Genomic DNA, 21,460 nt, shown 5'->3' on the forward strand with positions numbered 1-21,460 from the left:
AACTGTACTATTCTTCCTCTCTTTCTCTCTCTCTCTCTCTCTCTCTCTCTCTCTCAGGTGAGGTAGCTTTGAGGAAGAAGAGGCTGTGTGTGAAGTTTGTCCCAAGACACAGCACTACAACAGCCATATGTGACATGCTCATTCAGAGCAGGTCAAAGCAGAGCACTGTAAACCACACATTTGTAGGGTGAGATTATAATTATTAGTTTGTTATAGTTTTGGAATTTAATCCAGGCACAAGCTTTTCACGTTCACTGTACAGTAAAAAATCCAATAAGTTAATTTAACTTCTATAAATGTAATTGGCCGTAACTCAATTTTGTAAGTTACAAATATAACAAATATTCAATATTAAATAGGTTTTACTAAGCAATTTTAAGTAACGCTAACTTTTGTAAGTTAAAAAATCTTTCTTAGTTAACAATAATTCTACTTTCTTATTCTATAGGTAAAGAAAAAAGATGTGCATATTGTCTTCTTTTTGATTTCATCTAAAAAAAATGGTAACACTTTACTTAGACGGTCCATTTGATGGCCTCTTCGATGCTCAACTGACATTCAACTAACATTCAACTACATGTCTATTAAATGCAAATGAACTAAAACGTGAAAGTAAATGATTCTCTATTGAATATAACCCTACATTCAACTCTAACCCAAACACTTATCTTAATATTTTAGGATTGGGTTTAGGGTTAGATTTTAAGCTTAGGTTAAGGTTAGGTTAAGGGTTAGGTTTAGGGTTAGATTTTAGGGTTAATTCATGGTTAAGATTATGGTTAGGTGTATAGGTTCTATTTTGAATCATTTACATTCAACATAGGGTTAAGTTTAATTTAATGGACATTCAATTCAGTGTTAGTTGACTGTCAGTTGAGCATCAACAACATTTTACATATACAGTTCTATAAAAATAGGACCACTTTAAAATTATGAGTTTCTTTGATTTTACCAAAATGAAAATCTCTGGAATATAATCAAAAGAAATATCCAAAAGCAGTGTCAAAGTCAAAGTCAAAGTCAAAGTGGTTTTTATTGTCATTTCAGCTATATACAGAGTACACAGTGAAACGAAACAACGTTCCTCCAGGGACCATGGTGCACATAAACACAGTGTAGACAGAACAATAGTGCAACAGTACAAAAGTGCAGACAGACAATACAACACAATACAGACAAAGAATAATAAATAACAAGACAGTGTGCAAATTATGCAGTGTGCAAAAAGTGTGCAAAAAAGACCAGTGAGATAGTAATTACCTCTATTACACAGTGTGCAAGACTGGTGGAGGAGAACATGCCAAGACGCATGATAACTGTGATTAAAAACCAGAGTTATTCCATCAAATACTGATTTCTGAACTCTTAAAACTTTATAAATATGAACTTGTTTTCTTTGCATTATTTGAGGTTTGAAAGCTCTGCATCTTTTTTGTTATTTAAGCCATTCCTCATTTTCTGCAAATAAATGCTCTAAATGACAATATTTTATGTGGAATTTGGGAGAAATGTTGTCTGTAGTTTATAAAATAAAACAACAATGTTCATTTTACTCAAACATAAACCTATAAATATCAAAATCAGAGAAACTGATTCAGAAACTGAAATTGTCTCTTATTTTTTTTCTTTGTTGAACCGAGTTTCTATGTTGAAAAAATAAATGGAAGAGAATGAAAATGCTATAATTTGAATACTACAGCCAACACAGAGTTAGCATCTTGCTCCATCAATATATATATAAACACACACATATATATATATATATATATATATATATATATATATATATTGTGGCGTGAGGAGGCGGGGGAGTTGTGGGTCCGCCCCACGCCAGAGCGCAAAGCCATGCCTGTCTCAGCTGGCCCGCATGAGGGCTGATTGAGCCGCAAGTTGAGACAGGCATATATACTCAGCCTCCGCCATCATTTGGGGGGACTTCGACTGGTTAGCTGAGGGCTGAGGCTGCGCGGACGCTAAAACACTACTAAAGAAACTAAAGAAACTACTGAACTATAGAGCCCCACTGGGCTAGCATTATGTTTTGAGTTGTTTTTGGGTGTGGTGGAGGGCATTTAAAATAAAGGTACGTTTGAGTTCATTTACTCCCCGTGTCTGTGTTCTCTGTGAGCTTCCTCCTTCCGGGTCACAGTGGTCACGCCCCTAACCCCAGGGGCCTACCACAATATATATATATATATATATATACATATATATAATAGGCAAGTTTGACTAAGGTAGCCTGGGGTGAATGTCTACACACAGATGGTGAGTGTCAGAAATGTAGGGACACAGCCAGTATGCAAACAGATTGTGTCAAAAGAAAGAAGCGATCAAAGCAAAAGGCATCAAACTGACTAATAATAACTAAGTTATTATAAATTGATTAAACTCAAAGATTTTTGTTTGAATGTATATGTGGCCACAAATGTTCACCTAACTCAAAAATACTTAAGTCATGCTTAGAAATTTTAAATTTACATAAACCTAAACATAGACTTAACTGATTTGAATTAAAACTAATTATGAGTTTACTGTGTACCAATGTGAGGTTTTGAATCTCACATATTTTATACACATTTTATTATTAGATTATTAAAACTAAGTTTGCACTAAATTAAAAGTAAATTCACATATTGAATGTTTATGTTTCTTGTGATCTTGGATCTCCACAGAGAGCTGAATGGAATGACGATTTGGTATCTGATGGGAAACGTTGCTCAGACATATCAAGGCTCTAATAACATTCCACCTGCTCAGCAAACTGTTCCAGACTCCAGGTTGGACACACACACACACACAAACACATAATGCATGTAAATAGCAGCTGTGAGATACATCTGTAAAACCCACAGGCTGTCATAAAGGAAGCTGAAGGTTTGTTATTGATGTATTACTGATTACCTGGTTACAGTGCATATATTGGGCAGCAGGTGAACAGTCAGTTCTTGTGGTGGGAAAAATGGGTTAGGATAAGAATCTGAGACACTTCGTCATGGTCCAAATTGTGCTGCCTAGACAACTGGGTCAGAACATCTCTGAAACATTAGGCAGATCTTTGTGGGTTGTTCTTGGAATGCAGTGGTCACCAACTACCAAAATTGCTCCAGGGAAGGACAATAACAAAACTCCCACCTGGCAAAAGGCTTCAAGGAGGCACTTAACCCTAAACCAAATTTTTTCATAGCTGAAATGTGTTCATCTGAAGTAATAAAACACATCGGTGCTGCTTAAAACCTTTCTAAACCTCTCCTAACCTTTAAAAAACACTTTTATTGCCGTCACATTGGCCTCTGCAGTGTACTTCGCTATGTGGACGCTCACAATATGATATGCAAATCAGTCAATCAATAATATTTTAACCACCATTAACCACAACAGAATTTTTTGTAGATTGTATGCTCTCGCATCAGTATAGATCAGGGGTGTCCAAACTACGGCCCGCGGGATATTTGTGGCCCGTTTCCTTTTTTGGAGCGGCCCGCGAGGTATTTTACAAATAGTATGAAAGTTGACCCGCTGTTAAGCAGATTTTTATAATGTGAGATTCAACGGGCCAAAGAATCTAAAAGAGGAGAGAGTGTGCATTTCTAGCGCAGAAAAACGGGCCAAAGAGTCTAAAAGCGGAGAGAGTGCTCAGTTGTAGCGCAGAAAAACGGGCCAAAGAGTCTAAAAGCGGAGAGAGTGCTCAGTTGTAGCGCAGAAAAATGGGCCAAAGAGTCTAAAAGCGCAGAGGGTGCGCATTTCTAGCGCAGAAAAACGGGCCAAAGAGTCTAAAAGTGGAGAGAGTGCTCAGTTGTAGTGCAGAAAAACGGGCCAAAGAGTCTAAAAGTGGAGAGGGTGCGCAGTTGTAGTGCAGAAAAACGGGCCAAAGAGTCTAAAAGCGGAGAGGGTGCGTAGTTGTAGCACAGAAAAATGGGCCAAAGAGTCTAAAAGTGGAGAGAGTGCTCAGTTGTAGCACAGAAAAATGGGCCAAAGAGTCTAAAGTGGAGAGAGTGCTCAGTTGTAGCGCAGAAAAACGGGCCAAAGAGTCTAAAAGCGCAGAGGGTGCGCATTTCTAGCGCAGAAAAACGGGCCAAAGAGTCTAAAAGTGGAGAGAGTGCTCAGTTGTAGTGCAGAAAATCGGGCCAAAGAGTCTAAAAGCGCAGAGGGAGCGCATTTCTAGCGCAGAAAAACGGGCCAAAGAGTCTAAAAGTGGAGAGAGTGCTCAGTTGTAGTGCAGAAAATCGGGCCAAAGAGTCTAAAAGTGGAGAGAGTGCTCAGTTGTAGTGCAGAAAAACGGGCCAAAGAGTCTAAAAGTGGAGAGGGTGCGTAGTTGTAGCGCAGAAAAACGGGCCAAAGAGTCTAAAAGTGGAGAGAGTGCTCAGTTGTAGCGCAGAAAAATGGGCCAAAGAGTCTAAAAGTGGAGAGAGTGCTCAGTTGTAGCGCAGAAAAACGGGCCAAAGAGTCTAAAAGTGGAGAGAGTGCTCAGTTGTAGTGCAGAAAAACGGGCCAAAGAGTCTAAAAGTGGAGAGAGTGCTCAGTTGTAGTGCAGAAAAACGGGCCAAAGAGTCTAAAAGTGGAGAGGGTGCGCAGTTGTAGTGCAGAAAAACGGGCCAAAGAGTCTAAAAGCGGAGAGGGTGCGTAGTTGTAGCGCAGAAAAACGGGCCAAAGAGTCTAAAAGTGGAGAGAGTGCGCATTTCTAGCACAGAAAAACGGGCAAAGAGTCTAAAAGCGCAGAGGGTGCGCATTTCTAGCGCAGAAAAACGGGCCAAAGAGTCTAAAAGTGGAGAGAGTGCGCAGTTGTATTGCAGACAAATGGCCAAATGAGTCTAAAAGCGGAGAGGGTGCGCAGTTGTAGCGCAGAAAAACAGGCCATAGAGTCTAAAAGTGGAGAGGGTGCGCAGTTTTAGTGCAGAAAAACGGACCAAAGAGTCTAAAAGTTGCTGTAATTAAGGAGTTTAATATTAAGAGACATCATGAAATGAAACATCAATTTGAAAAATCTTAGTTTACACAATACTGTCAAAGATAAAGATAGTAAGTCAAGTGAAATGGTGTGCAAATAAAAGTAATCAGGAAAATGTATTATTTAAAGTGGCATATTTCATTATATTTCATAGAGTCTGTGGCCCGTGACTTCAAATATATTTCTCCTTCTGGCCCCCAACAAAAAAAGTTTGGATACCCCTGTGCTCTTACATATTGTATATGTGCTTCATTCCCCTTAGCTAAAACAGTACATATTTGCTTTATGTGAGCATCCATATTAGAGAAAACAAGACATTGCAGTGGCGAACATTCCATTGATTTGTAGATGATTTGTTAGTTAAATCCATTTTATTTAGGCTTTATAAAATCATACATTTTTCCCTGCTTTTGTAAATATTGCTTTGCAATGATAAAGGTACAATATGTAATATTTCTTAAAGGCCTGTTTACTTACAATAATGATGAAAAAAAAATATATACTTTTTTTAATAAACTAGTGGATGCTTATTCCTTTGTTAAATATACAAAGTATTAGTGCATTTTTGCGTGAAAGCAAATAATAAGTAAATAATAAGTGAATAACCATAAATTATTGTCTTCTTTTAACAACTAGATAGTCTAAATGATCTGAATTTGGCAGAAAATCTGATTGATCTCTATTTTTAATGCATAAAATAACAGTACGATAAAATGTGTTCCCTTAAATAAGACAGGCCAGCTGTATAATAAAGTCAGAACAGGTGTAATTATCTGGAGACACACATGCTGCTATCCTCTACTGTGTCCTTCAACACACACACACACACACACACACACACACCAGTCTGTGTGCCTGAAGGGATGACTGAGAGATTTTGACTTTGTACTCTCTCCAAACTCAACAGTTTAATTATTAATGAGCAGGAAGTGACTAGAGTTTTCCTTCCTAAACTGTAAATAAACAACCAAGGCTGTTTGGGATTGGAGGTTTGGGGGTGGTGTGTGGGTGAGGTTTTATTAATGGCATTTTAAATGCCGACTGTGGACTACCAGACACGCTTGAGTTTCAGTATATGCTGTACAGCAGTGGAGTAAAATCAGATTGAAAGAGGTTAAATGGAATGTTGCTAATATGTAAAATGCTATATATAGATTTTATAGTAAGTGTATCTGGAATTAGATCTTCAAATACATGTTTTTTAGGGGTCCTTCAGGTAACTGGCTACTCCACTACACAAGCAGAACTCATACGAGCTTTAGGAAACGGACAGTGCTCTCACCTCAGCTTCAGAGCTCCAGAATTACACTCTGACTTCAGAGTTCAAATAAAAGCCTTTGTATGACCATTTCGCGAATGCCGGCTGAGTGTTTGATGTTTCTGAGCTGTCCTAGAGAGCCTCACACTTTCACGTCCTGCCATCCCGCTCTGTTAATCCGGCTCTCTTTTGAAGCCTCGTTTGGAGCGCGAGAGAGAGAGAGAGAGAGAGAGAGAGAGAGAGAGAGAGGAAGGGGTGAGAATAAATTGCACCTCTGAGTGAGGACCCCTGGCCCTCCTCTGATTCCTGCTGTGATCACAAGCTGTGAGCTTTTTTTATTAATATTAAAATTCATGGTTCTGCGTGAGACGCTCGGTTAGGTGTTAAAATTCATCCAATATCTTGGATCTGGGAATGAAGTGTAAGAGTGTGATTTAAGTAACACAAGGCAACACAGGAGGAATTTGAATATATTTTTGGTTGTTTTTTTAGTTACTAGAATTTTTTTTTTCTACAACTGTGTGATTCAGCTTTGAGCTAGACATAAAACTGAGTGTCACGCTGGCCAGATACATGCTGATACCAAACACACAGTGTATTAATACAGTGATTAAAAATGATAGAGAAAGATAAGAACATACCAAAGTGAGAGCAGGCAAAAAGGGTCATACAAGGTAAATCTAAAACAGGTAGAAGGGCTAGGCAAAAAGAGAAGTCTACTTGCAAAAATAAGGGTCGACAGTGATAAAACAAACAGTATAATTGCAAGGCAAGAGAGTGGTAAAAAAATACAAAAGAGCAATACACAAAAGAAACAAGGGGGGTATTTATACTAACAGAACAGGTGTATGTAATTAGAAGCTCGGCGAGTTAGAACACCGAAGCAATCACGTGATTAGCAATGTTCTGGAGGTCTAGGGAGTTGTTGCATGCTGGGAGTTGGAGTCTTTAGTGTATTCATCAGGGTTCATGGCAATCAGACTGTCAATGTCAGGGTATAATCTGAGAATAATGATATGTTTAAAAATACACTTAGTTCGAACTCAAACATTCAATATCTCTATTGATCCTTGTATCTTCAAAATGTCACCTTTATTGGTGAAAGAAAAAATATTTTCCTTTCTTTACTTAAGTATTAAGTGCAAGGCAAGAGAGTAGTCAAAAAAATATAAAAATAGGTCTGTAGCAAAATAGCAATACACAAAAGAAACAAATGGGGTATTTATACTAACAGAACAGGTGTATGTAATTAGAAGCTCGGCGAGTTAGAACACCGAAGCAATCATGTGATCAGCAATGTTCTGGTGGTCTACGGAGTGGGTGCATGCTGGGAGTTGGAGTCTTTAGTGTCTGCAACAGGGTTCATGGCAGTCTGACTGACAATGTCAGGGTATAATCTGAGAATAATAATATGTTTAAAAATACGCTTAGTTCATACTCAGACATTCAATATCTCTATTGATCCTTGTATCTTCAAAATGTCACCTTTACTGGTGAAAGAAAAAATATTTCCTTTCTTTACATAAGTATTAAGTGCAAGGCAAGAGAGTAGTCGAAAAATATAAAAAGGGGTCAGTAACAAAATAGCAATACACAAAAGAAACAAGGGGGGTATTTATACTAACAGGACAGGTGTATGTAATTAGAAGCTCGGCGAGATAGAACACCGAAGCAATCACGTGATCAGCAATGTTCTGGTGGTCTACGGAGTGGGTGCATGCTGGGAGTTGGAGTCTTTAGTGTCTGCAACAGGGTTCATGGCAGTGTTTAAAAATACACTTAGTTCATACTCAAACATTCAATATCTCTATTGTTGCTGTCAAACAAAAACCCTTTTTTTTTAAATGTCACCTTTACTGGAGAAAGAAAAAAAATATTTTCTTTACTTAAGTATAAGGTATTTAATATTAAACAATTAAACATGTCATTTTAAAACAATGGAACAAACAACTGTCAGATTCACGTTATGTCATAAAATAAAAAAAAGCAAAGATGGAAATAAAATCTTTTTTTTGACAAAGACAATATTTGTTGATTATTTGTAGCTCATAAAAATGCAGTTTATATATTTTACATTAGTGGGGGGAGTTAAGGTTGAAAAAGAACGTCACCCATTAGTTGTGAATTTTAGTGAAAAGCAACTTAGTTGTGAGTTGACTTTATCACAGGGAATGTTCCCTCTTCTGTTTAGTACTCCTGGCTATATTTAGTATATTTCTGAGCTCTTTGAAGATGCCCTTAAATCTAAGTGCCTTTTACAGTTAGAGGAAAGATGTTTTAAACATAGTCAATAAGGAATAAATGTTTAATGACCACTGTAATTTTGAATGCTGGTGCACATGAGCCCCCTCGTTGCCCCAGGCAACTAGGAGACCATTCAAAGTGTGCTCTGACTACAAGTGCAAAGTCATTAAAATCTCAGTGAAATTTCAAGTATGCTGCAAGGACAAGCGCTTCAACCAAAACATTTTCAAAATGCATATCCTGATCTCGGCCGGAGATAAAAGCGTGCGCATAAATTAACTCAACGCCCTGTTTGCTAAAGCGCGGGAGCGGTGTAAACAAATTATTTCCACCATGATCACCCCTTCCCCATACATTGTAGGTTGGAGGTGTGTTCGGATGTGCGGTTGTTACTTTGTGGTGATCGAGTCCTTGATCGTTGCCTCCTCATCAATTATCGAACGCTTTCAATCCAGCAGTTGCGTCCTTCAGAACGGATTTCTTCTGCTTGCCCTGGGCTTTGTGGATTAGTTTGTAGGCATTAGGCATTAGATGCTTTAGTGTAGTGTAAGTTTTTTTTTTTTTTTTTTTATAAAGTCTACTTCAGAGACTCTTCCCTCTTCCCTCCGCCCCGAGCTGCCGTTTGTCCTCCTGATAAAACTGTCATCCCTGCCCTGAGATTTGACCTCCAGACCGACAGCTAGCATAAATTGGACTTGTGCTAATACTTCGCTTCCATTTTTTTTGCCTAAAGAACCAAGGTTCTAGACATTTCTCTCACAATGATGGCCTCATATAAGGACGGGAAGCTTTTTAAATCAAAAGGCAGAAGAATATAAACGTAGAGGCCGAGGATCCGTCCTTTTCTGAGCCTGGTTTGATTTTTATGATTTCTGGACAATGATTCATTTATGTGGTTGTGTCATGTGGAGGTCAGGGTATAGAATAGATCGAATATACTGTGTAAAACAGCCCCAGTGTCTGCGTTCTGCATTGACTGCCACTAGTTTTTTTTTGTTTGTTTGTTTTTTTATTGTTCTACAGTTGAAGCTTTTGAAGTAAAAAAAATGAGGCAAAAATCCACTTCAGCAGCTTTCTCAAACGTAATGTAAAAGTCACCGTTTCACCATTTTCATTTCGTGTCCCTCAGAAGCTGATTGTTATAGAGCGAACTGATGCGGGTATGACAGCGTTATGGAGGAGCATTGCTCTTTAATGTATAGGTTTTAGGCTTCGCGGATCTGAAGGTGTTGAGTACTGTGTACACTGTCATGATAAGAGTTGAAGAATGTGTGTCATGGATTCCAACGCGTGTTTGATGGAGCGGCTGCGTCTCTCCTGCAAAGCATCAATTCTCTTAACAACAGCCGAGATCCCAGTCCTCTGGGAGGGCCTGCCTGCGTTGTACAGTATGTGCATTGTTTTGACAGCGTCTCCCGGCGTCTACTTTTTCGAGACGTTCCCCTTTTTTCCGTCCCCGCCGCTTTTTTATTGCGGAGGATCCTAAAAAGTTGCAAATTTTCCTCAAGCATCAAGCAAATGCAAACCGAGCGGTGCCACCCATGATAGAATTATCACGAAAGATCTGTTGTTGTTTAGGGATTCTCCAGGCTTCTCCAGCCGTGCCGGCTGCGCTCGCCGTGATTCCTCCCTTTTCCGTACCTGACACGCAACTTAAAGGAGCGTAATGACAAGTGTGGAAGGTGCCACTGCTGAAAGGAGCTGTCTACACACTGTGGGCAGGCAGGGCCGCCAGCGCCGAGCCAAGCGTTGAGGTGTTGTCATGGAGGAGCTCGGATGAGTGTCAAAACACCAGCCTCCACATTCCTCCATCTCAGTCCGTGTGCTTCTCTGCCGATATTATTTTTATCCTTGTCTTGCTTCTCCAAAGGCTTCCGCCTATCTGTCCAAGCCGTGACAGATGTTCTACACGGACCCGTACTCCTGCCTCTCCGCTGTTGCCTGTTTCAGTTGCTCATCAGCCTCCCATGGTGTGGTGAGCGTGTAGGAGGGTGCCTTTTGATATTGTGATTTAGACAATTAATAGAACCTGGTTTACCTGCCATTTGGAGATATTTATAGACGTGTCTGCGGCGAATCGTGTGTGGGAGGCGAGAATTATGCTGCTTAGTTTTCGAATTAAAAGACATTCTGGACAGACCTGCTTTGTTAAGAGTTGTGGTGCTCGTTAGATTTTCACTCCGCAGATGATTTTATAGCTGTTTGAGCGCTCTGCTGTTTACTGTACTCACAGAACCGTCATCCTCGCCGTAACGCTTGTCTTCGGAAGTCTTCTTTCTGGAAATCATTTGAGACTTTCCAGACTTTTCAGACTTTCCGCGCCGGGTCTGATGTAACTGTCTCTTCGTCTGAAGACTTCCTCCTAATTTATCACCTTCCCTCACATCCTGAACTGTGCTTCTCTCGCTGCCCTTTTTTTGCGCGATACCTCCCAGCTAATCTCCTGTTCTCTTCCAGTCAGCCGTCACTGTACTTTAAGCTCACGTCTCGAGTCTTTCATGGGATAAATGTACTACTACGCTTTCCTTTGTGTAAGTCATTGCACTGTAGGATTTACTTTATTATTCAGACTTAGCTGTGACTTAGACGGAACTCCAGACTTTGATTTTCAGTATCTGTTGAATTTACTTCATATAATGTAACTTTACTAAATGTCAGCATGCAGTCAGCATGTGCTATTTTAAAAAGCAATAATTTATTTCATTGCTCATTTTTATTCTGAATGAACAGACGCCTGAATCCACAGTTCCAACATTTTTAAGCTTTTGCAGTTAAGTGGGTTTAATCTCGCCGTACACAGTGTAAGTATGTATTTTCCCCTTGTTTACTTATGTTGAAGTTAAATGGTGCATTGTTTTAATCATCCAGGCTACGTCCCCCAGTCTCGCAATGATCCTGGGCAGAATGACGGCCTAATTAGATATTCAAATTAGATATGTGTCAATATGGCTTTTGCTGGCTTGAATGATGATTAATTGTACACAAAACTCCAGTGGCCTACATAATCCTAGAATAAGGGCTGTTGATGATTAAGTGGCAATACACTTGCCATGTTTTTTGTTTTACGAATTAGACGTGTAATTGATAAGCCATATGCTGCCCAAGCCAGAGCAGTGCAGTCAGAAGCTGGAGGAACTTGCCGAGTGGGTTTACGTTCTTTAGCTCTGTTCGGATTGGATTCGTTTACCAGGGAGACATCCGCTATGAAAAAAATTACATCTTCTCAGTGGACAAACTGCCCCATCCGGACTGCAATAAAATTACCACAGGACAAATAAGCGTAGTATAAGAAGATTTGAGTCATGTGGTCACACAAGCCTTTCACAAAATGGGATCTGAATGGTTGTAAAGACGCTGGATAAATGAGACTGGCTCTTATTTTGCTTTTGGTGGAACCAAATGTTCTAACAACAGTTTAATTTCATTTCATTCCATTTAAATCTCAGGGTTTGCAGAATGTTTAGTATGTACCAGAAGATCTCTAAATAATTTTTTTTCCCATTTTCTCCCCAGTTTACAAGGCCAATTACCCAACCAACTCATTAGGACTCCCTCTATCTCTAATGATGCCCCAATACCAGGAAAGTGAAGACTAGCACATGCCTCCTCCAATACATACAGTATAAAGTCAGCCACCACCACTTTTCAAACTACTGCTGATGCAGCATTGCTGAGTAGCATCACAGCGCCCTTGGAGGAAAGCGCAGCGACTCGCTTCTGATACATCTGCTCACAGACGCAGCCTTGTGCTGAGGGACATCACCCTTTGGATTGATGAGGGGAGAGAGCACCATGTACCCACCCAGAGAGAGAGCAAAGCCAACTGTGCTCTCTTTCGGGGTTCCGGCAGCTAATGGCAAGCTGCATAAACGGGATTTGAGCCAGTGATGGACCACTTAGAGCCCTCAAAATCTCTTTTTGTCAACACTAGGCAACATATGCCTAGAAAATCAGAGGGATATGTAGGACTAAATGACCACCACTAAGCTCTGGCCTGTAATTTTTTTCTCACAGGAGGAGGGAGAAAATTACAGACATGGCTGATCTGAACAGAAATGAAATACAGTAATGCAGTACATGATGAGAGAATTACTTCACATAAATGTATTCCTCTCCATATAGTGCTTGTGACAAGTTTAAAGATGCTCGTGCCCCACTTCTTATACCTTTGTACCAGTTTCCCTTTGCCTGTTGAGTCAGATAAGAAACATTAATGGGGAGTTTTTGTAAAAAAATGTTCAAAACTCTTTCAAAGGGAGCAAGTAGGGATCCATTTATTCTCAGATGGTAAGTTCTCTAAAGACCACTTCTCCATATCTCCGTTTTGACCTTACCAAATTGCAGATATGGTATGTCCAAATAGATTAATGTCTTATAAAGGCCTTTCACTGAATATATCTCATTTCCATTTTGTGTATCACTCCGGATCATCCTCTATTGTTTCCCGCTGCTTCACTGGCCGCGGTGGCTGAGGCCCGTTTCACGAAGAGTGAGAAACCCATCTCCTTCCCCAGTTTATCGCTGTTTGTGAAATGTCTTGACGCAAGAAGAGTCATGTCCCCGCGCTTTTTTTCCCCCTTCTGCGTCTGAGTCAACCTTTGCAAACGAAGGGAAGTCTTCATTAAATGTGGCAATCGGTTCCACAAGATTGATGTCAACCTTTTAAAAATTCACCATTGGGCCGGATTGAACACGGGCGAATGCTGATGCAGATGAACAGGGGGAAAGTCAGCCCCATCGAGGGAAATAAATCTGAGTTGCAGGCTTCAGTTCATAAATACCACAACCTGTCAAGGAGCATGTTTTATTGCCCCTGATAGAAATTACTGCATTTATTTATCTCATCACTGATAGAACTGATAGAAACGCAGAGTCGCCACAATGCACTATTGAATGGTTTGAAAGTTTCAGAAGATTTGAGGTGAATTCTGAACTTGGCCCAAAGTCTGTAGAAGCTTGCTGTTGGAGTTATGGAGCTATGATTGTAACTTTTTTCGATTTATACCATGTGATTAAACCCTTCTTTTTTTTTAGATTCGGTTCATTTGTTGGATTTGATTAATGCACATTTTGTTCTTAACGTTATTAAATCTTTCCTAAACCTTTTGGTCTTGCCTGCACTTACTCTGGATGAGGTTCCCAACACATTTCTTTTTATTTTAAGGGGTCGGTTTTATTTTATGCTTCGGTTCTCTCCATAGAACGTCTCAGCTTGACTCCGGCGCGTCCGGTGTATGGCGTTACCTGTTGGAGTTGCTGGTTTTGTCTTCAGAGCATGCATAAAGTGAAATTATGCAGCGCTCCTAGCACTGCGAGGCTTAGCAGCACGGCAGTGGATTTATTGATCCCTGTGAGTGAGTCAGAGAGCGTAATTCACCAGAGCTTGATTGATGAGGAGAGTGGAGCGCACTCAGACTGCCCAGGAAGTGCATTGCAGGCTGTTTTTGTGTGTTGCAGCAAAAGTTTAATAAGGCGAAAGACCTGGGTGTGAGATTATGGCAGTATTTTTTTTTTAATTACAGATATTTTAACAACTTGTTTATCTTTTGCATTTTTTACGTGATTGGTTCTGTAGCTTATCTGCAGATGAGGCATATGGAGGCATATTGTGAAGAAAATCCAGTGAAGTGCATAATTCCAGCGGAAGACATGGAAAATGAAATGGTGTATTGAGAATGTATCTTGGAATTTATCTCGCATTGTTATAGTGTTCCCTTTCGCGCGGCTACTTGACGATGCTCCAGTGAGACAGGGCAAGCCAAGACGACCAGATGATCTGTCCATGCAGTATGACATTGATAGCCTGGCTACAGCCACCTTCTCAAGGTTGATGAGGTGGTAATGTGTGTGTGTGTGTGTGTGTGTGTGTGTGTGTGTGTGTGTGTGTGTATGTGTATGTGTGTGTGTGTGCAGGCTTTTTCTGGCCTGCTGCTGCTGCCGCTGCTGGTGAAGTAAGTATGAATGTGTGGCACCATGCTGGGCTCAGAAACTGCTCTTATTATCATCGACTCCATGACAGCCTCTCCCGGGCACCGGGGAGCAGCCGTGGGAGGAAGAGAGGGTTAATGATCAGATGAAGTCCTTGGCATGCAGCCGAACACACTCAGCATTATCTACTGAAAAAAAAAAAAAAAAAAAAAACACTGCTAGTTATTCTTTACACTGTTTGGTAATGCTGGCTAAACTGTTGTCCAGTGTTTGATTAAATGTCATGTATTTCATAAAGTCATAAAATGTTTATTCATGTGTATAGTACATAAAGTTGATAGAAAAAGATATATATATATAGATGTGTTTTTGATTATTTGATAAAATAAATACAAATAAATATTAATTGACTTTTTACTTTCTCGATGCAAAAAAGGCTGTAGGTGTCTTTAAGCAATTTTAGATGTTCTTCAGTTCTTTTGCAAAGTAATCATTTATTATTAAACAATAGTCATGGGCAATATGACTTTTCTTAGCATATTGTCTTGTTAATATCATCATAAATAAAACGGACCAACTGTGCATTTAATTACAAAGAGTATATTTAGTCCTGCCTTGTTGTAAAATAATTCAGAACAATAAATTATAGATAAATATTGTGGATTTAAACATGTCTTAAAAATGATATGATATAATATTTTACCATGTAGCTCAGCCCTTTTAAACAATGCAAAGTTAAACAAAGCATTTTCTAATCTTTCTCTATGAGAAATCCTGATTAAAAAAAAAAAAAAAACACCATGATCAAGGATCTAACCTGGACAACCAGTCCTGCCTTTAACAAATTCATACAGTGGCTGAAGTTCACAGAAAATTCTGTGAACTAAACCTGTGATTTTCTTATTTGTTTGTTTGTTTGTAAGTATAGTGACACAGAAGCAGTGGCAGATGTACTAAAGACTAATCTTAAAAAAAAAAGGTCACACACTCTAATATTTCATTGGACCACCTTTAGCTTTGATTGCTGCATGTATTCACTGTGGCATTGTTTTGATAAACTTCTGCAATGTCACAATATTTATTTTTTTTAATCCAGTGTTGCATTGATGATGGTAGAGTCTGACCACTGCACAAAGTCTTCTCCATCCAGCACATCCCAAAGATTCTCAATGAGGTTAAGATCTGGACTCTGTGGTGAACTCTCTCTCAATCCATGTGTGAAAATGATGATCTCACGCTCCCTGAATCACTCTTTCACAATTCCAGCTCCATGAATCCTGGCATTATCATCTTGGAATATGCTCGTGTTCATCAGGGAAGAAAAAATCCATTGATGGAATAACCTGGTCTATATTCAGTATATTCAGATAGTCAGCTGACCTCATTCTTTCAGCACATACTGTTGCTGAACCTAGACCTGCAGACCAACTGCAGCATCAACCCCACATCATTTACTTACTTAAATCCAGGCTTTCTTCACTTTCTTCTCTACCTCTGCATTGTATTGTGGCAAGTAGTATGGAATTTAAACGGGTTTAGGGGACACTTATAATCAGTAGTATCAGTCCTGCTTGTATTTTTCTAATATAATTTATTCAGTTTTACCTTTTTCCTCATCATTGTGTTACTGCTGTCTGTTTCTCTCTCTCCTCTAGTCACACACCGGTGTCCCAGACCTCAAGTTTCCCCAAGAGGAGCACAGTTCGGCCCGACATTGAGCACCAGAACTCCAACAGCACATCAGGTGAGTTTTTTCTTGCATTTAGACACCCGTCCTCTGCATATAGACTCTGTATTTATGGCCCTTATCAGTATTAAAGGTTGGATTCACAGGGCATCTCACAGTATGATATTATCGCAATACAATTATCTATGATACATCACAGCATCTGTTTTACTCAAGAGGATAAAACACTGCTAAATAAGTGAATAACAGGAATTATTGGTTTATTGGTGTCAGTTTAACAGAATTTAGCAACCAATATTCTTCAGCACAGGTTTATTCTGTTCATTTGATTGAGTAATGAAGCAGTAATTATTTTAATCATTCTAATTAGAGGGAATTGTCTCAGGTACAAAAAAAGTGAAGACCATTGAAAATGATGAGTTTCTTTGATTTTACCAAATTAAATACCTCTGAAATATAATCAAGAGGAAGATTGAAGATCACAAACCATCAAATCAAGCTGAACTGCTTGAATTTTTGCACCAGGAGTGCAGGCATAAAGTTATCCAAAAGCAGTGTGAAAGACTGGTGGAGGAGAACATGCCAAAATGCATAAAAACTGTGATTAAAAACCAGAGTTATTCCACCAAATATTGATTTCTGGACTCTTAAAACTTTATGAATATGAAATTGTTTTCTTTGCATTATTTGAGGTCTGAAAGCTCTGCGTATTTTTAGTTATTTCAGCCATTTTCTGCTAATAAATGCTCTAAATGACAATATTTGTATTTGGAATTTGGGAGAAATGTTGTCTGTAGTTTATAGAATAAAACAACGATGTTGGTTTTACTTAAACATATATCTATAAATAGCAAAATCTGTGTATATTTTTGACGACACACCTTGATAATGATGTATAGCAAACGGAAACTATACTATATATATATGGTGATCATTTAAACTGGAATAAGTAAATGCCATGATCATATGAAAAAGTGAGGACAGACGTCCCACAGAAAGCCTCCACTGCCCACCTGAGAGCATTAAGCAGCTGTGTGTAATTACTCTTCACTTGTCTGTTCTATTGAGACACATTTACGCGTTTATTTGATGAAATATTCAGCACTGACCCGCATGGGGATGAGAGACACTTGCGATGGTCCTGCTGTCCGCTTCCAGTCTCTAGATGTTTGGTGTGGGGTTTTTACTGCTCTGCAGCACTGAGCGAGGATCGTCTGAGCACGTGCGCCCGAGGCAGGTTTGTGTCTTCTCTGGCTGGAGAGAGACACCATGTGGTGAAGATGATCTGCGTTACTCCTCTTTACCTAGAGCTTCACTGTACTGACAGACGCAGTACAGTGAGGCACTGATTCGTGAAATTAGCAATGTAGAAGCCATGTAAACACACATAAGCTTAAAATATAAAAATAAAAATCATATGGATTTTAAACAATGTACATACAAAATCTATATTCGATATATTTGATACATTTACATATTAGCATCTGTGCATGCTTGCAGTGGGCAAGCAGTGGGCAATATAATAGCTTTTGTGAGTGTATGTAGTTATAGCATCATCAGTACATAATACCATTATATTATAAAACAGCCAGTAAATTAGGTTATAGTAACTGTATAACTAGTAACTATATAATAAGTAGCTAATTGAATATATATATATATATATATATATATATATATATATATATATATATATATATATATATATATATATATATGCAAATATTCATCTAAAATGTTGTACGTATTTGTTCTAATGCTTACAAAACATTCAATGTGTTTTACTGATGCAGTTTCTCTATTCCTACTTCCAAGCAAATCACTAAAATCAAATACCGATACATATTAAACATTGGTACATAAATTAATTACTTTTTTGGAAAATCACAATATTACAATTATAGAGTATATAATAGCTTTAGCATCATCAAAACATAATAGCAAGTGCCATTAAAACCTAAGGCAGTAAATCATGTTATAGAAACTGTATAAACTACATAGTAAGTAGCAGATTGGATTAAGTCAATTTTGTCCATTATTAGATAATTCTTTAGATTTTTTTTGTTTTAGATTTGTTTTAATGCTTACAAAACATTAAATTAGTCTTTACTCTTTCACTGATGCATTATCTCTATTCCTGCTTCCAACAAAAAACACTAAAATCAAATATCGGTATGTATCAAATATTGGTATATCAATTAATGAACTTTTTAGGAAAATTACAGTATTTTTTTTTTTCACTTTTATGCTTTTTTTCTCTGCTTACAGCTGTTTCATACTGGGAAAACAGGTCTCAGATTTAATCCTTTCACTATCAGATTATATCAAGTCGTGAGACACGTGTGACTGACATGCTCAGTTCAGCTGCTGCCCTGTGACATTAGTATTTTTAATTATGTAATATTCATTATAGCATCATTAACACATAATAGCAGGTACCATTAAGACCTAAGCCAATAAATTATGTTATAGTAACTGTATAAAGTACATAGTAAGTAGCTGATTGTATTTAGTCCTTTTTATCTATTATTAGATTAGTTATTTAGATATTAGTTTCTTGTTTTGCAAATGTTAATCTAAAAATTTTACATATTTTTTTGCATTTTAATGCATATAACACATTCAATTAGTCTTTAATGTTTTACTAATGCGTTTCCTCTATTCCTGCTTCCAAACAAACCTCTAAAATCACTAAAATATTGGTACCTAAATATAAAAAAATATATATATTCTTTTTATGCTTTACTTCTCTGCTTATAGCTGTTTGATACTTGGGAAACAGGTCCCAGATTAAATTCTATCACTATCAAATTATATCCTGATTTTATAAGTCCTGAGATGCATGTGACTGACATGCTCAGTTCAGTTGAAGCTGTAGGGAGCAATAAAATAGCTTTTCTGAGTGTATAATAGTAATATAGCATCATCAGTACATAATAGCAAGTACCATTAAGAGCTAAGCCAGTAAATTATGTTATAGTATCTGTATTAAGTATATAGTAAGTAGCTGATTGGATTTAGTCATTTTTGTCAATTATTAGATTTGTTATTTAGATTTTCTAAAATCTAAAATATTGTACGTATTTGTTTTAATCGCTCATAAAACATTCAATTAGTCTTAATTCTATTACTGATGTGTTTTCTCTATTCCTGCTTCCAAGCAAACCACTAAAATCCAACATCGGTACATATCAAATATTGGTACATGACTTAATGATGTTTTTTGGAAATCCCAGTATTACTATGCTTTTTACCCCGTTTATGCTTAACTGTCATGCTTATATAGCTGTTTAAAATTGGGGAAACAGGCCTCAGATTAAATCATATCACTATCAAATTATATCCTTGTGACAGGCACGTGTGACTGACATGCTCATTTGAGTTGCTGCCCTTTGACATAGTAAGTATCTGATTGGATTTAGTCATTTTTTGCCCATTATTAGATTAGTTATTTAGATATCAGTTATTTTTTGCAAATTGTAATCTAAAATATTGTGCATATTTGTTTGTTTTAATGCTTACAAAACATTCAAGTAGTCTTTACTGTTTTACTAATGCATGCAAATCAAATATCAGTACATATCAAATATTGGTACATAAATTAAAAAAAAAACTTTATTACTATGCTTTTTTCCCCTTTTATGCTTAACTTCTCTGCTTATAGCTGCTTGATACTCAGGGAAACAGGTCTCAGATTAAATCCTATCACTATCAAAGTATATCATGATTTGATAAGTCCTGAGATGTGGGTGAAAGACATGCTCAGTTCAGCTGCTGCCCTTTGACATGGGTGGTGCCACTGAACTGACTTGCTGTAGAGCGAGGCCGCGGTGAATAAGGTGGGAATTTGTGAACAGAATGACTGATTGATAACGTTTCTGCAGTCCTGTATCTGTGGCAGTTGATTGACAGATTGACTCGTGCCTTTCCACCAATCGCGGCATTGAACAGCGTGTGCTGCTGATCAGCCTTCAGGGGTGTTTACAAATATCTTTTACATTTCATTTTGTATGAATAGAGATTTAGAGACTGTGAAGAGGGGAGTTTTTTCTTTTTCTTTTTGAAGTTTTGAATGATCATCTATTGATTTGTGATGCATTTTTACAGTGTTTATAAAGAGTGCCCCCTCCCCTCTTTCCCATCCCCTTCTGTAGAGTGGCTTATTTATGTCTCTTCATTAATTGGGTGATGACCTGAAGACCAAGACTGGGGTTTGGAGCAGACAGATGGATTTGCATTAATTGTGAGGGACTGCATGATAGTGTGTGTGTGTGTGTGTGTGTGTGTGAGACAGCTGGCCAGGTTCAGGTTGGTCTAAAACCATGTGTGCCCTGTCAGGCTAGCTGCACTAGCTGCTTTAGGATTGATGAATTGCCTGCTTTCTCGATTAAACCTTCCGTCACTTCTCAATAAAAGCAAGAAAAAAATCAACAGAGCCCAGCCTAGAGGAGGAGAGACAACATGTCTGAGAGTCTATCATCGTCAGCTGTATTATGTGTGGACGTGAGGTGCCGGTGCTTTGACATTTATTACCAGAATATTAAAAACTAGTTCACATTGATTTTGCAATCTTCACTCACATCACAGTCTGAGCTCATTGGGTTCCGGGCTCCAACTGCAGTCGCCACTTTGTTCGACCATAATGTAACCAGGAAGGTTTTTGTCCCAGTTTTTTCCACATAATGTACAGTAAGGATTAAGAAAATATATAAAAAAAAAATGTTATTCCATTGTTGAATTAATATTTGTGAATGTATGAGTGTTTAAGAAATGTCCCCAGACCATTGTGTCTTTTAAAAAGGATCCTAATGAAGAAATCTAATGAGAAAAGTATCTAAAACATACTCTGACATACATAAAGAACCCTCAGTGATACAGTCTGTGATTGTAATAGTATATATGCATTGTTAATATATTGTGTAGTGTGCTATAGCATTAAGCAGCTTGTTTGTATTGATGATTTGCATCGATGTTATGAGATGAACTTTTATTCATCATTACATTGTGCATCTCTGTGAAACGACACAGGCCATTCAGCGTGCGTTACAGTAATATAATGATAAACCTAATACAGGGGACATTAACATATCTATCACATTAATCAACCAAAAAAAAAAAAAAAAACCTTGACATTGCCTCTAATCTAACCTAATATGGAGTGCAATTATTTCCCAATCCATTAAAAGAAGTTCAATTATGAGACTGGAAGACAGTTTATTCTCAGATAGAGGGAGAGGGAGAGAGAGAGAATGAAAGAAAGAAAGAGAGAGAGAGAGAGAGAGAGATGCTAGAAGATGATCCAAAATTAACTCGGGTTTGCAAAATATCACGCTAGAATGGGTGACAATGATTTTTGATTTCCCGGAACCGATATTAGACTCCTTATTAAAGTATGTGC

General features: G+C 38.1%; 1 protein-coding gene across 3 annotated transcripts in view; it reads left to right on the forward strand.

The window, feature by feature from the left end:
* mvb12bb (multivesicular body subunit 12Bb) overlaps positions 1-21,460 on the forward strand; it is a 70,234-nt gene that overhangs the window by 22,319 nt on the left and 26,455 nt on the right. For all 3 annotated transcript variants that reach the window (XM_022670728.2, XM_049485892.1, XM_022670729.2), the window contains exons 5-7: positions 58-187; positions 2,673-2,777; positions 16,031-16,119. In XM_022670728.2, the coding sequence (XP_022526449.2) occupies positions 58-187; positions 2,673-2,777; positions 16,031-16,119 (324 nt within the window). The remainder of the gene's footprint in view (positions 1-57; positions 188-2,672; positions 2,778-16,030; positions 16,120-21,460) is intronic.

The sequence above is a fragment of the Astyanax mexicanus genome, chromosome 12 (genome assembly GCF_023375975.1).
Source record: "Astyanax mexicanus isolate ESR-SI-001 chromosome 12, AstMex3_surface, whole genome shotgun sequence".
Taxonomy (NCBI): domain Eukaryota; kingdom Metazoa; phylum Chordata; class Actinopteri; order Characiformes; family Acestrorhamphidae; genus Astyanax; species Astyanax mexicanus.